At 41.4% G+C, this 16,626-nt stretch overlaps 1 protein-coding gene across 2 annotated transcripts in view; it reads left to right on the top strand.

Moving 5' to 3' along the window:
• Positions 1-16,329, top strand: part of dscama (Down syndrome cell adhesion molecule a) — a 116,636-nt gene extending 100,307 nt beyond the window's left edge. Inside the window, exons 19-33 of one of the 2 annotated variants that reach the window (XM_086307814.1) lie at positions 6,363-6,518; positions 6,914-7,047; positions 7,747-7,900; positions 8,432-8,549; positions 8,691-8,854; positions 8,952-9,050; positions 9,137-9,325; positions 10,282-10,572; positions 11,412-11,588; positions 11,679-11,709; positions 11,814-11,929; positions 12,014-12,163; positions 13,180-13,377; positions 13,507-13,809; positions 14,355-16,329. In XM_086307814.1, coding sequence (XP_086163940.1) covers positions 6,363-6,518; positions 6,914-7,047; positions 7,747-7,900; positions 8,432-8,549; positions 8,691-8,854; positions 8,952-9,050; positions 9,137-9,325; positions 10,282-10,572; positions 11,412-11,588; positions 11,679-11,709; positions 11,814-11,929; positions 12,014-12,163; positions 13,180-13,377; positions 13,507-13,809; positions 14,355-14,734 — 2,660 coding nt within the window. In that variant the 3' untranslated portion in view covers positions 14,735-16,329. Of the gene's footprint in view, positions 1-6,362; positions 6,519-6,913; positions 7,048-7,746; positions 7,901-8,431; positions 8,550-8,690; positions 8,855-8,951; positions 9,051-9,136; positions 9,326-10,281; positions 10,573-11,411; positions 11,589-11,678; positions 11,710-11,813; positions 11,930-12,013; positions 12,173-13,179; positions 13,378-13,506; positions 13,810-14,354 lie in introns of both variants that reach the window. The other variant, XM_086307813.1, reaches the window with a different exon arrangement.
• Positions 16,330-16,626: the final 297 nt, after the last annotated feature.

The following is a 16,626-nucleotide window of genomic DNA, read 5'->3' as shown; positions in this document are numbered from 1 at the left end:
GGACAGCGATGGCTACGTTTTGAGGGTAAAATCATACCTGTAGAGCAAACGCTGCGGACACAGCAGCAGTTTTAAAAAAGATTTTAAGATTAATTTTTTTGCTCCTCTCACTCTAGCAGTTGAGCTGCCTCACTCTAGCCCCAACATTCCGTCCCATACACACCCATTATAAACTCTGAAACGGGTGAAAAAACATCATGAAACTTAAACTGGAACTGAAGAAAAAGTATAATAGATATTGAAAAGATAAATACAAGTTGAATAGTTGAATGTCTTGTCTTCGTTTTAAAGTTTGAATGGTGGCTCTATGTGAACGTATGTTGAAGTAGTAAGAGTTTAAAAATGAGTAAGTTGAATGAGAATTTGAAGGGTCTCCCCATTGAAATACATGGGAAATTTTTGTTGAATAAAGTTGAATAAAATTAAAAATATAAATGTTAAAAATGAGAAAAGTAGAAGCAGTCATGTCCAAAAGAATAGGAATCTAATGGTGTTTGAATGGTTTTTCTAAGTTGAACGGTTTTGAAGGAGATAGATTACAAAAAACGTACGGAATAGATAATAATAAAATAGAATAAAGATTCGAATAACAATACTGTGAATGCTTTTCAAGCATTCACACTAATAATAAAGATTCGAATAACAATACTGTGAATGCTTTTCAAGCATTCACACTAACTAGAAAGTGCATTTTCTGAAGAAACTGCAGTGTGAATGCTTGAATCTGAATGTATGCACTGAAATGAATTAATTGCTGAATTTTGAGTTAAAAATATTAAATGAAATTTTAAAAAAACAAACAAAAAAACCCAAATTTAACCTGAAAACAAAGGTGCTGAACTGCTAAAAGCTGAAGGTTACACAGAAGCAGAAGTTGGAAAAAAGCTGAAAATGTTTTAAATGTAAATTAGAAAACCCTAAGAAATGAGAAAAGAACATTTAGAGTCAGAAAACATCTGAATGAATATTAAAAGGTCATATTCTTTGAATCACTGAATGACTAAAATGTGATCCCTCCACTTGGATCCACACAGTTTAAAAAGTTTAAATGTCTGAGCTTTGAAAGATACGGTGTTGGAAAGAGAACAATAATGGCGACAATTTGAGGGTAAAATGATGGCTGTAACACTGTGGACACAGCAGCAGTTGAAAGAGAAGTGTTTAAGATGAATCTTGGCACAGAGTGAGAGAGAGCTCGTTAAGCAGGCAGGTGTGAGCCTGGTTGCTATAGTGACCGCACCCAATGGCTCCATACACACGTACACAGACATGCACCTCACTTTTGCTGCTTAAAATGAACAGAAAAGTCAGGCCGAAACAAATCGTTCCCATATGAAAAGTACAAGTCGTATTGACGAAATTCTTTCACCGTGAGCGACAGCAGCTTCTAGTCTACTGAATTCTCAGTTTTCATGCCTGTGGAGTTTATTATATGGACGTGGTGACAGTGGAAAGACACCATGCTCTTCTGATTTTCAAACGAACCTTCTGAGCCATTTTAACATTAGAGTCTATGGAAGAGTTGGAGGGAGGAGGCTGTGCATTGGTGACATTTATGAAAGAACCATAACACCTAGGACAATAGTAAACACATTGGATGAAAGAGGACAGCGATGGCTACGTTTTGAGGGTAAAATGGTGGCTATAGAGCAAACGCTGTGGACACAGCAGCAGTTTTAAAAAATATTTTAAGATTAATTTTTTTGCTCCTCTCACTCTAGCAGTTGAGCTCTCTCACTCTAGCCCCAACATTCCGTCCCATACACACCCATTATAAACTCTGAAACGGGTGAAAAAACATCATGAAACTTAAACTGGAACTGAAGAAAAAGTATAATAGATATTGAAAAGATAAATACAAGTTGAATAGTTGAATGTCTTGTCTTCGTTTTAAAGTTTGAATGGTGGCTCTATGTCAATGTATGTGGAAGTAGTAAGAGTTTAAAAATGAGTAAGTTGAATGAGGATTTGAAGGGTCTCCCCATTGAAATACATTATAAATTTTTGTTGAATAAAGTTGAATAAAATTAAAAATATAAATGTTAAAAATATGAAAAATAGAAGCAGTGTTGTCCAAAAGAATAGGAATCTAACGGTGTTTGAATGGTTTTTCTAAGTTGAACGGTTTTGAAGGAGTAGGCTTTCAAAAAACGTACGGAAAAATAATAAAATATAACTAGAAAGTGCATTTTCTGAAGAAACTGCAGTGTGAATGCTTGAATCTGAATGTATGCACTGAAATGAATTAATTGCTGAATTTTGAGTTAAACATATTGAATGAGATTAAAAAAAACCAAAAAAACAAAACGAATTTAACCTGAAAACAAAGGTGGTGAACTGCTAAAAGCTGAAGGTTACACAGAAGAAGGAGTTGGAAAAAAACTGAAAATGTTTTAAATGTAAATTAGAAAACCCTAAGAAATGAGAAAAGAACATTTAGAGTCAGAAAACATCTGAATGAATATTAAAAGGTCATATTCTTTGAATCACTGAATGACTCAAATGTGATCCCTCCACTTTGATCCACACAGTTTAAAAAGTTTAAATGCCTGAGCTTTGAAAGACAAGATGTTGGAAAGAGAACAATAATGGCGACAATTTGAGGGTAAAATGATGGCTGTAACACTGTGGACACAGCAGCAGTTGAAAGAGAAGTGCTTAAGATGAATCTTGGTACAGTGGCAGGCAGAGCTCGTTAAGCAGGCAGGTGTGAGCCTGGTTGCTATAGTGACCGCACCCAATGGCTCCATACACACGTACACAGACATGCGCCTCACTTTTGCTGCTTAAAATGAACAGAAAAGTCAGGCCGAAACAAATCGTTCCCAAATGAAAAGTAAAAGTCGTATTGACAAAATTCTTTCACCGTGAGCGACAGCAATGTCTAGTCTACCTAATTCTCAGTTTTCATGCCTGTGGAGCTTATTATATGGACGTGGTGACAGTGGAAAGACACCATGCTCTTCTGATTTTCAAACGAACCTTCTGAGCCATTTTAACATTAGAGTCTATGGAAGAGTTGGAGGGAGGAGGCTGTGCATTGGTGACATTTATGAAAGAACCATAACACCTAGGATAATAGTAAACACATTGGATGAAAGAGGACAGCGATGGCTACGTTTTGAGGGTAAAATCATACCTGTAGAGCAAACGCTGTGGATACAGCAGCAGTTTTAAAAAAGATTTTAAGATTAATTTTTTCGCTCCTCTCACTCTAGCAGTTGAGCTGCCTCACTCTAGCCCCAACATTCCGTCCCATACACACCCATTATAAACTCTGAAACGGGTGAAAAAACATCATGAAACTTAAACTGGAACTGAAGAAAAAGTATAATAGATATTGAAAAGATAAATACAAGTTGAATAGTTGAATGTCTTGTCTTCGTTTTAAAGTTTGAATGGTGGCTCTATGTCAATGTATGTTGAAGTAGATACAGTTTAAAGAGGAGGAAGTTGAATGAGAATTTGAAGGGTCTCCCCATTGAAATACATGGGAAATTTTTGTTGAATAAAGTTGAATAAAATTAAAAATATAAATGTTAAAAATGAGAAAAATAGAAGCAGTGTTGTCCAAAAGAATAGGAATCTAACGGTGTTTGAATGGTTTTTCTAAGTTGAACGGTTTTGAAGGAGTAGGCTTTCAAAAAACGTACGGAAAAATAATAAAATATAACTAGAAAGTGCATTTTCTGAAGAAACTGCAGTGTGAATGCTTGAATCTGAATGTATGCACTGAAATGAATTAATTGCTGAATTTTGAGTTAAAAATATTAAATGAAATTTTTAAAAAACAAACAAAAAAAACCAAATTTAACCTGAAAACAAAGGTGCTGAACTGCTAAAAGCTGAAGGTTACACAGAAGAAGAAGTTGGAAAAAAGCTGAAAATGTTTTAATTGTAAATGAGAAAACCCTAAGAAATGAGAAAAGAACATTTAGAGTCAGAAAACATCTGAATGAATATTAAAAGGTCATATTCTTTGAATCACTGAATGACTAAAATGTGATCCCTCTGCTTGGATCCACACAGTTTAAAAAATGTAAAAGTCTGAGCTTTGAAAAACAGTGTTGGAAAGAGAACAACGATGGCGACGTTTTGAGGGTAAAATGATGGCTTTAACACTGTGGACACAGCAGCAGTTGAAAGAGAAGTGTTTAAGATGAATCTTGGCAGAGAGAGAGAGAGAGCTCGTTAAGCAGGCAGGTGTGAGCCTGGTTGCTATAGTGACCGCACCCAAGGGCTCCATACACACGTACACAGACATGCGCCTCACTTTTGCTGCTTAAAATGAACAGAAAAGTCAGGCCGAAACAAATCGCTCCCAAATGAAAAGTAAAAGTCGTATTGACAAAATTCTTTCACCGTGAGTGACAGCAATGTCTAGTCTACCTAATTCTCAGTTTTCATGCCTGTGGAGCTTATTATATGGACGTGGTGACAGTGGAAAGACACCATGCTCTTCTGATTTTCAAACGAACCTTCTGAGCCATTTTAACATTAGAGTCTATGGAAGAGTTGGAGGGAGGAGGCTGTGCATTGGTGACATTTATGAAAGAACCATAACACCTAGGACAATAGTAAACACATTGGATGAAAGAGGACAGCGATGGCTACGTTTTGAGGGTAAAATCATACCTGTAGAGCAAACGCTGCGGACACAGCAGCAGTTTTAAAAAAGATTTTAAGATTAATTTTTTTGCTCCTCTCACTCTAGCAGTTGAGCTGCCTCACTCTAGCCCCAACATTCCGTCCCATACACACCCATTATAAACTCTGAAACGGGTGAAAAAACATCATGAAACTTAAACTGGAACTGAAGAAAAAGTATAATAGATATTGAAAAGATAAATACAAGTTGAATAGTTGAATGTCTTGTCTTCGTTTTAAAGTTTGAATGGTGGCTCTATGTCAACGTATGTGGAAGTAGTAAGAGTTTAAAAATGAGTAAGTTGAATGAGAATTTGAAGGGTCTCCCCATTGAAATACATTATAAATTTTTGTTGAAAAAAGTTGAATAAAATTAAAAATATAAATGTTAAAAATGAGAAAAATAGAAGCAATGTTGTCCAAAAGAATAGGAATCTAACGGTGTTTGAATGGTTTTTCTAAGTTGAACGGTTTTGAAGGAGTAGGCTTTCAAAAAACGTACGGAAAAATAAAATATAATAATAATAAAGATTAGAATAACAATACTGTGAATGCTTTTCAAGCATTCACACTAATTAGAATGTAACATATTCAAATTGCTTCTTTTGTCTGACCAACAGCCTAAACAGCCAAAAACTATTATCTTCAGCAATTATGTCAAACAATGAACAGCAGCAAGTCATCACACCATCTGCAAATATCCTTTTGGCTCGGAAAAACAATTAATCCACCGTTCGAATCAATTAAAGTCACGGAAGAGCTGCAGTTATCTCGCAGTTGCAGGCACCAGAAAAATACGGGCCTCTGATTATTGTCACTTTTCTTTATCGGGATGTGGTTCCAGTTTGATGCAAACATAATTTTTGATTTTAAATTTTTTTTTTTAATTTTTGTTCCTGGATATGAAGACTGTGGGCCAGACACAGACAACCACAGTCTTGGTTAACCTGTACATCCTATTGTGTTTTTCAAGTGTTTTAAACGCTCGCCTCCTTAATGAGGAGAAGAGCAGTAGCTGGGGGTCCGTTATAGATCTCTGGAGTGAAATGAAAAACTAGAACTGTGGACGAGAACACATTGTGGTGAAGGAATACAGACACATTGAGGTGTTGATAATCCAGAAGTTAAGAGCTGAGGGAACCATGTACGCTTGGATCCAGACTTGTTTAAATTTTGTGACTGAATATGAAATCATCTCAGGCTGTGCTCGCTTAGGCCTGATATTACTTTTATGTATTTGAGCCTCTATATTTTAGTAGTCACATGTTTGGACCAGTGGCAACCTGTCACATAACGGGATTATTTACAACAGGAGACATTATGGGGATTTTTGTTTTCCACAAAAATTATTCAGGAACCAGAATATTCTTACATATACTGAAGCCCGATTTAATACTGCTGTCAGTGTGTTTAGAGGATAAATCTGAATTTAAACAAGTTCAGAACCTAAACATATAACTGTTTAGGTTAACAAAGAAAGACTTTTAAGTTTCCTGAAGATGTCTCCAAGGTCCTTAGATTACCATGACCTGGATGAGTGAGAGCCTACACAGACATTATATGTGCAGTTACCGTATTCTCAGTCTCATTTTTTCCAGTTGATCCAGTCAAACATAAACAGTTTAACATGTCAGAAGTGAACAGAGATGTGTAGACACCACGCTGATTTATTCACTATTCTCCAAACTCATCTTCTTCTGTTTTCTGTTGGCCAGAGCTCGGAGAGATCAGGAACGTGACAACCTCTAAGCCCTCACTGGAGCTGGATGGATTGGAGAAATATACCAACTACAGCATCCAGGTGCTGGCCTTCACCAGAGCTGGTGATGGTGTCCGCAGTGAACAGATTTACACCCGCACCAAGGAGGACGGTAGGCCGATTAAGTCACCTCTCCAAATAAAAAGGCAGCTGTCAGGTTGTAGCGAGCTTCTGTCATAGAGGTTGTTTCATGGTCAGGTTATGCTAAGATCTGTGCTAAAGTGAATTTGACTCACTGCCTCAAGGAATTACAATATCTCCCCTCTTTACACTAAATGTCAGTTTTTCTAGACCAACAGTATTTTACTGGGATAAAAATGAGGCAGGATCCTAAATATACTTATTAAGTAGAGAGCAGTAAGTCTCGCATGCAGCAGAGAGAATATGTTATGTGGCCATCTGTTATCTAGCTGTATAATCAGTGTAAAAAGAGCCATAAAAATCTTTCAAGTATTAATATTAGCTTAATGTACGGAGTATATCAACTAAATTATCTCATGCTTTCAGTTCCCGGTCCTCCGGCGGGGGTAAAGGCAGCAGCTGCATCCAACTCAATGGTGTTCGTGTCCTGGCTTCCTCCTCTCAAAGTGAACGGCATCATCAGGAAATACACCGTTTTCTGCTCCAACCCACACCCCACGGTAAAGCACATCAACAAAGTATCATTCAAAAAGACAATGTTACACTGTTACACATTGTTGCAACATTGTTTGTTCGTTTTTTAATTCAAGTTCCGGTTTTAGAGCTAGCTAACCAGGAAGATAACCAGGAACCTGGAGCTTCGGCTCGAAGCAAAGATGACTTATGTTTGTTTAATAATTACAGTAAAAGTAAAGTAAAAACAAAAGTTTACAAAAAAACAGAAATAATTAGTAATTGTGTGGGTTTCTTTAGCTTTAAAGAGCTTTACACCTGCTCAGCATAATGCTACAGCACCCTAAGTTTTCATAGCCCTGCATATCAGGACATTTAGAACCATTTATTTATTACTATTTGAAGCATATATCACACAAGAAACTGTAAATATGTGATGTGTCCTAAAGATGTGTGTACACACAAGGCATGAACATGTGAAACACAAATATTTGTAGCACCTAAACAACTATAACATTTGCAGAGGTGTACAAAAAAATCACAGATAGTGAATAAATGTGAACTCTGGCCAGTATAGTTTGAGCTGTTTGAGAACTGGTCGTGGACAGCATCAGTCCAGCTGGGTGCAAACACGATATTTGTTCATTACTGGTTTGGGCTCAATAGAAAACATCAGCATGTGTAGTTTTACCCCTGAGTGTTTTTTTATGCACTGGAGTCATTTATGAACGTCCTCCCTCCTCCAGGTGAGCAGTGAGTTTGAGGCAGCCCCAGATGTATTCTTCTACCGCATCCCCAACCTGAGCAAAAACCGTCAGTACAGTGTCTGGGTTGTTGCAGTGACTGCTGCGGGCCGTGGAAATGCCAGCGAGATCATCACTGTCAAACCCATGGCTGAGGGTCGGTGGAGCTACTCTCTTATAAAATGTGCTTTTCAATGCTGAACAGCTCTCTGTTGCCTGGTATCACGTTTGTGAGCTCAAAGTGCAAAGTGGATGCGTAAAATGTGCAGTTTGGGTAAAAATGACTCTTAAGACAAGGAGCATTACTAAATGTGAATAATGCTGCATTTGGCCCTGGGAACATGTTGCATGTTCTGTAAACGCAGATAAGCTGATGCATATACCAACAGGTCTTTATTGTCTGGAGTCAGCTCCTATATTAAGCGCCCGCTGCAGAGCTTTCTGGTCTTGCACTGTGCATATCTAATACCAGTTTGTGATCTTTGCAGTTACGATTCTTTCTATTGCTCCCCTGTAGAAAGTTGCAATAATTGTCACAGAAATGTATTCTTCACTAGTTTCTTTAAGAAGTCTGTCAGGTTAGACATGTGTGAGCACACCTTAAGTTAAATTCTCCATCTGAAATATTTAAACAGGAACACATGTCTTTGAATTTCACTGCAGGCTGATCAGTTGTGTGTTTTTGCAGCTCCGGCTCGGATCCTGACCTTCAACAGGACCGTAACGACCCCCTGGATGAGGGACATCTTGCTGCCTTGTAAGGCAGTTGGCGATCCTTCACCAACCATCAAGTGGCTGAAGGAGATGTGAGTAAAATACTAATCACTGAGGATCACTGAGGATCTTTTCACAGCTGAATATTTGTGGATATTGTCTCCTTAAAATATCCAGTGTCTGTGTGGCACACTAGAAGCTGAAAGTTAATCGTAAATGCATCTCTGCCTCAGCAACGGGACCCCAGCACCCGTTGTGATTGACAGCCGGCGCAGCGTCCATACGAACGGCAGCCTCGTTATCCGCACAGTGAAAGCAGAGGATTCTGGGAACTACACATGTGTGGCCAGTAACAGCTTTGGGCTGGACAAGATTGTCCTAAACCTCCAGGTTCAAGGTGAGAATTACAACATGGGCAGAAAGACAAAAGAATGACACGTTATCATCTTTTTCAGTGCTAGATTTCTTTCTTTAAATCCTGCTGTTTCCTTCAGTTCCTCCTGACCAGCCTCGCCTCACAGTGACCAAGACAACCACCACCTCCATCACCCTCTCCTGGATCCCAGGAGATAACGGTGGCAGCTCCATTAGAGGTCAGAGAGATTCTGCCTGTCCTTCTCTGTCACTGCTTTTTTTACCATTTGATTTACATTCATGTCTCCATCTGTGCCACCTTCAGGCTACATCTTGCAGTACTCAGAGGATAACAGTGAACAGTGGGGTAATTTTGCCATCAGTCCAAGTGAGCGCTCTTACAGGCTAGAGAATCTCAAATGCGGCACCTGGTACAAGTTCACCCTAACCGCCCAGAATGCCGTGGGCCCCGGACGCATCAGTGAGATCATTGAAGCAAAGACCCATGGGAAAGGTATGAACTGTTCTTCTTTAAGGGGCATGTTACAGGTTAGTCGTTGTGCAGCCTCCACTTATTTAAAAGTAAACTTAAAATACTTAACAATACAGCAAATGATTGGAGTGATAAACACATTTTAAAAGGTCAAAGAGGTTTTAACTTTTTTCCCTGAGAAATAATAATATATACGGTGTGATCAAACCTGTGAAGAGCCAAAACCTTATTGGATTTAAACCAGACCGATCCTTCAAAATTCTCATGCGTGAGCAGACTGCAGTTATTTTTAGATCATTGCCTTTTAATTATCCTGGATCTTCTCTGGTGTGTTAACTTAATTTTCATTTTTTGGAGCAATGGAAACAACTTTTTAGTGTACTTTGTGCAAACACACAATGGCTCAGTGGCAATTCAGGAGGTTGCACTCCCTCATCGGGGCTTGAGCTGACAGTCTCACCCTGGAGAATAAATTCTCATTGTGGACTCCTCAGCTGTAGACTTTCTTACCAGGACACCCAGATCCTACCACCCGCTCAGGTTTCAGACCGCCGCCTGTGCAGGTTTCAGATCCCTGGTGAAATCTCAGAGCGCGCTCGACAGATCCACCAAATTTGAATTTGGTTTCAGTTTCTGAAAACATCCTGATTTAGAAAATAAAGTGATAGCACAGAATGTGTTGCATCTGATTAAGTGTACACACAGTCACTGGTAAATCCTTCCTGCAAATAATGCACTCTGTCACAAAGTTCATGAACTTGACAGTGAGTTTACTCAAATGGCTTCCTTATCACGATAGCTGCCAATGCCAGCATGGGTCCAAATCTCTGAGGTTTCCTGTTTCCAGCACTTTGTTGAACGTATGCAACAAAGAATAAAGACTGTGTGAATGCAAAAGCAGGTCTAATCAAGGTGTACTTCGTCTTAAGCTCTTAATTTTGTGTCTGAATGCTGATTATTTTTCCTTCTTCCCACAGAACCTCAGTACTCTAAAGAACAGGAGCTCTTCACTAGCATCAATGCCACTCGAGTCAAGCTCAACCTGAACGGCTGGAATAACGGCGGATGCCCGATCACCTCGTTCACCCTGGAGTATCGGCCGGTAGACTCGCCCACTTGGACCACGGCACAGCGCACCTCCCTCACCAAGAGCTACGTCCTCTACGACCTGCAGGAGGCCACCTGGTACGAGCTGCAGATGAAAGTCTACAACAGCGCCGGCTATGCCGAGAAGAGAGTCAAGTTTGGAACACTCAGCTATGATGGCAGTGAGTTCACATGGTGGCAGGAGACCATCTGTTTCCCACTCTTTTCTTCACAGGGAGCAGAGTGATTGTCTGTCGTGGGCTACTGAAACCAGCAGGGTACTGTAGCTGCGTGATTCACTGGCTGCTCCAGAGGTAGTATCATGTGAACACTCACACTTTAGGAGGGAATTGGTGATAAAAGCCATAAGTTCTCAGTAACTATAGCATTAAGAGTCTGACTAAGTGTGAGAGTTTGAGGCAAAGAGGAATAAATTACCTTTTCTGTTAATGGCAGAGCTCCAGGCTCAAGGAGACTGAGCCGCCTTTGACAAATCGGGCAATAAAAAGCACATTTCATACCAAATCTAGTGGCTGCAGCTTGGCTTTCATGATGACGCCGCCTTCACAAGCCCTCTGAATTCTAACACAAGAATCAAATAATCTCCTGATCTCCTTTGAGATAAAGGATACCAGCATTACCAGCTCATATTGCACACCAGGGGCTCAGCAGTATTCTACCACAATCACTTCTGAGGAACAAATACTTCATTTCCTCCCTCACTCACATTCTGCGACTGCTGAAGAGAGGGTGGGGGTGAGCATTAAGCTGTGAAGGATGAGTTCATTGGTACTGAGGTACAGTTGGGCGAAATGAGAACAAAGCATTAGTGTCAATTTGACAAAGGTCAAGCACAACGATTAGGAAAGGGCAGCAGCTTATGGTGAAACACAAAATTTGTAATGCTCTTGACTTTTTTTTACTCATTAGGATTCATTCAGTAGCTTTCATTTAAAGAGACAGATCAGGGGGTTGTCATGCAGGTTGTGTCTCCTGACACTGTCACATGACCTCTGCACAGGTACCATCGCACCTTTAGTGAAGGCGCCCAATGTGAGCGAGGATAACTCTGGGAGCGGTGAGGGTTTGAAGATGATGGTAACCATTTCCTGCGTGTTGGTGGGTATCGTCGTGATCTTCATCGGCCTTCTGGTGCTGAGGAGGAGGAGGAGGGAGCAGAGGCTCAAGAGGCTCAGAGGTGAGATGATGGGGGTCCCCGCACGTGATGGGCGGGTTTCCCAAATCTGCTACGTGCTTGCCTCTAACATTTTCTCTTTATGTTTCCTAGATGCAAAAAGCTTGGCTGAGATGCTCATGAGGTAACATCTTCATTAAGCCGTCATCATTTACCTCAGCATGCACACAGACGCAATTACAGATCTTTTTACTTCCACTCATTTTTCATCTGCTCTGTGCTTCTCAGTAAAAACACGCGTCCAGCAGAGCCAATTAACAAACAGCAGCAGACGCTCCGCATGCACATCGATATCCCCAGAGCCCAGCTTCTCATCGAGGAGAGAGACACCATGGAGACTGTTGGTAAGCACGCAGCGAGCACTGATGACACAGGACATAATGTACGATGGCGCGCAGGCTAAGTTTGTTTCTGCTGCTGTCTCAAAGATGACAGGTCCACTGTGCTACTGACCGACAACGACTTCGGGGAGACACAGAAGCAGAAGTCGTCCACAGTCACCCACACTGTCCACTACCAATCAATCTCCCAGGCCACTGGTCCACTGGTAGACGTGTCTGATGCCAGACCAGGAACTAGTAAGTCCAGTACGGACTCTTTTTTTAACTTCATAATACATTAAAATGTTTATGTGTCCTTTTATTTTCCCAGAACTCTCTCCTTTCATGAACCTTCCCTCTGTCACTTTGCCTTTTGTTTTGGAAGTTATGAGGATTCATTGAAAAGCTCAGCAGACTGCTGCCACACTCATACGCCACATTATGCTGCTTCATAGTTACAGTGCTGTTGCCATGCCTGCTGTTCTGGAGTCAATAAGGTGTTTCCTTGTGGAGCGGTTTCACTACAGATTCTATATTTACATGAAATCCACTCCACAAATAGACTTCAGCTGGTTTATTATCAGGTATAAATAGCTGCAGGATGGCTGCACAAACTATTATTTGCAGGACAGCTTTTAAAGTCAGCGCCATCATCCCTCGGTTGTTCTTTAGCCTTTGTATTTGAACCCCACTGTGGAATTACTGCCACAGAAGCCACAGTATGTTGAACTCAATGCCACAAGCACGAAAAGTTGGACGAAGTTTTGTTGCCATTGGATGACCTCCTTCAGGTTCGAGGCTCCGGGTCACATTTAGAACTGGGTGACTTGGTAATCTTGGTAATCCACACACTCTTAAATCTCTGCGATGCCGTCTCAGTGCAGCAGTAGCTGCTGTGATATCGGCACAGTTAGTGGTAAATTGTGCACCGCCAACATTAGTGAATCAGATAAAGTTCTTGATTTTAAAATTCCTCCCGCCTCTTACATGCAATCTTCTCACTGTGCTCTCTTTATAAATACTGACAACACTTTTTTTACACTCGTGCAACATGTTAATAAATTTGGCTCAATAGCTCTCATGCAGTGAGCTCACCGTTAGTTTTTATTACTTTAGTAATCAAAGTCTGCATAGTGACGCAGAAGAAAATCCACTGTAATCCCAGAGACTATATACTGTTGCCACTCTTTTCTGTTGTAATCATGACCATTTCATTGAGCCAAGTTGTTGCTCGACCTGTTTAAATACCTTGCGTTTCTCTGCCTCGCTCTCAGACCCGACAGCCCGCCGCACAGCCAAAGCTGGCCCAGCTGCTCGCAACAGGTACGCCAGCCAGTGGACCCTAAACCGCCCCCACCCGCCAGTCTCCTCTCACACTCTGAGCACTGATTGGAGGCTGCCCACACCCAGAGTGGCAGGCTCTGTTGACAAGGAGAGTGACAGCTACAGCGTCAGCCCATCTCAGGACACAGGTAAATGACACAGAGCTGCTCTGTGTGACCCTACGTGTCTAACAGCATAGCACCTGTATTAACCTTCACAAAATGCCATTGCACTAATTCTAACAATGATCCACTCCACTAACTCTGGGCCTGATCCAGACCGTGCACGGAGCAGCATGGTGTCAACAGAGAGCGCCTCCTCCACTTACGAGGAGCTCGCCAGAGCCTACGAGCACGCCAAGATGGAGGAGCAGCTGCGACACGCCAAATTCACCATCACCGAATGCTTCATTTCTGACACTTCGTCAGAGCAGATGACGGCAGGCACCAACGACTACACCGACAGCCTGACCTCCAGCACACCATCCGAATCAGGCATCTGCCGCTTCACCGCTTCCCCACCCAAGCCTCAGGACGTCAGTCGGGTTATGAACATGGCCGTGCCCAAGGCTCACAGACCGGGTGAGGCCAAGCTGTCCAGAGGCCACACGTCAGCCTGCCTGAAACTATAACTGCTCAACATCTCTAATGTTTACCCCTAATATTAACACCAGCAGTGAATTCATTCAAGCTGATAGTCGTCTTATTTAAAGTGAAACCACAAGTCGAATCTGAATGAAAACAACTTGGACACAGATGCAGAAGCATTGTCTAAAAATTCATTATAAATGTGGCAAAAAAGAAAGGCAGCGATATCTGCTTTAAAAGGCACAGGAACGTTTTGATAGTGTGAGCAAATCCCAGCCATTATAATGTAAATCCACATGAATGAAACTGTCCATTACCTGATTAGCGCATGCATTAGTGCATTACTGCTGATTTGGTGTTTTGTGCATTTCAAAATAAGAGTGCCCAGTTATTCCACACGCCTTCAATGTCACAGGAGTGGAAGAGTAATTTGGCTGAAAAGAATAAGCAGGATTATTTTAGCCTGATAAGAACAGGGTGAGGTTGTTCAGGAGTGTCTGTCGTCTTACTGACCCTGCTCTGTGTTTGTTGTCCCTCAGGGGGCGAGCTGGTTCACCTTCCTCCCTATCTGCGCATGGACTTCCTGTTAAACCGAGGCATGTCTTGCTCGGGGTCATCTAGGGGGACAGCTAGTGGGGAGAGAGCGGCCATGGGTCAAGCCTGCCTTGAGCCCCAGAAGAGCCGCTCGCTGAAGCGGCCCTCTCGGATGGCGCCCCCGACACCTACAGAGGCCCCTCAGGCCAGCAGGGACCCAGTGGCCCAGTGGCAACCCGGATCAGCGGCCACACTCCCCCACAGAGAGGGCTCAGAGCTGGCCCAGGCAGCCAAGCTCAGCACCTCCCAGGAGTCCCTGCTGGACTCCAGAGGACATCTGAAACAGAGCAGCAACCCCTACGCAAAGTCTTATACGCTAGTATAACAGCAGGGGCACCTGGGGCGGGACTAGAACTCACTCTAACGCTGGACTTAACACTCAAGTGCAGTAAACTGACTTTCACCACACAGTTCTGTATATATGTCCCCTCCCTCCGAGGACGGGGTCACTTTTACTAATGTCCTTTTATTTATTTTAGACTTTTCTTTCACCTCTTGTTTGTATTTTTTGTTTTGTTTTGTTTATTTGTTTGTATCACTTGAGAAAAAAAAATTTCACTCATTTGGAGAGGAGTCCAGTCGGAGCTTTGCCAAACTAATTGAGTAATGAGGGAGCATTTATTTATTCTTGTTCATTCTTTATAAGAAATTGGTGATTATTAATTGTTAGTTGTCAGCTATTATTGATCATTAATTACTGATTACCAAGTGATCTATTATCACCATCACTTCTCCAGTGTTTTCATAAGAACCTGGACATCTTTTTTTCTTCCTCTTTGGTTTCTTTTCCTGGTTTCTGGAAGATGACGATTTGGAGTCATGTTTTTTCCTATGGAATTTTCTTCTGAAGCATTCAGTGAAACTCGGAGAAATCTCGGAACAAAAGCAATTGAAACTAGAGTCCAAACTTTTCAGCTGCTCTCAAATTGTTACTTTTTTTGAAGAAAAAAAAATCTATTTCCTATGGATGCATGGGGACTGACCAATTAAAAGACAATGAGGATTATGATCGCGGCTGGGTGGGCAGCCCAGTCGAGCATTTTGTCACACTATGAAATGATCCAATGTGAAGATTTATTATTCTTATTACTATAAATATATATATAAAAAGAGAAATCACTTTTATTTGTGGATATTACAGGGAAGAATTGATTTGGTTAATAAAGTCCTTAGTCATGTTTGCACATATCTCATTTTAATTAGGAAATGGAGTCTCTGTTGATCTTTCTCTGTGTCCCATTCTCTGATGGTGCAATATGAAAAAAGATATGAAAAGTCTATGGAAACTATTGCTCTATACTGTACTGTAATGATGATAAATAACTATGTTGTGAGTATACTTACAGGGCCGGACACACTCCAGCTTTTGTATTCAGGTGTAGTTTACCACTGCTTGTCTGCCAGGTTGGTAAATGATGTTAGCTAGAACAGGGAGGTTTTTGAGTACTGATGGTTTGCACTTCACAACAGCCCGACTCAAGTGTGTCCAGATCCCTTCTCTCAGTGCACTAGGTAGAGTCTTCAGGGCTCTCACTGTCCTCAGTAGATTTACTGTTGCTGCATTGCAGCAATGCTCCTCTACAGGGAAAAAAAAACGTGAGACAATCCAGCAGAATTCCCCCCTTCGAACCAAACCTATAATGTCTATGGGAAGTATCTGAAAAAAAAAGTTCATGTGGATATATACGTAAGAAACTGTTTTTCTGTTCCTGTCTGCCCTGGCCCGTTTCTGTTCTCTTTCTTTCAGTTAGCCTGAGGGATCCAAAATGCTGTGAGGTCATAATGTCAGTTTCTATGATTAGTTTCTATGATTAACTGTCTTCATTATGATTATACATTTTAACAAAAAAAATGTCACTTTTTATTTTTAACATGAGTGTTCACCATGGTGGCACTGGAATAAAGAGAAACTAACACAAAGGTTCAAATTTGATTAATAAAATGGCTGTTCCCCAAAGTGTCCCTCGCAGCTTTGATGGTGGGGCGGAGGTGACGGAGCAGACGGGCCCAGAGCGGGTGGAGGCCGCGCTCCCTGCCTGCTTGGGCCGTGAATTTCGGCGAGAGAGATGCCCGGTCTTCACCTCGTTTTTGTCACTGTGACAGCAATGAAACATGAGTTTCCTAATGTTGAGCGTTGTACTCCCTACCTGCAGGTGGCAGTGATGTGCTGCTCAGTACAGTCTGGTCAACACAATGAGCCTGCAGTGTGCTGAGACC

Source organism: Aulonocara sp. 'chitande type north' Nkhata Bay, linkage group LG10 (genome assembly GCF_057382095.1).
Source record: "Aulonocara sp. 'chitande type north' Nkhata Bay isolate Kocher_YH1m ecotype deep benthic linkage group LG10, A_spYH_male_GT1.1, whole genome shotgun sequence".
NCBI lineage: Eukaryota > Metazoa > Chordata > Actinopteri > Cichliformes > Cichlidae > Aulonocara > Aulonocara sp. 'chitande type north' Nkhata Bay.
Note: the sequence above shows the minus strand (reverse complement) of the source record. Positions and strands in the feature narration are given on the sequence as shown.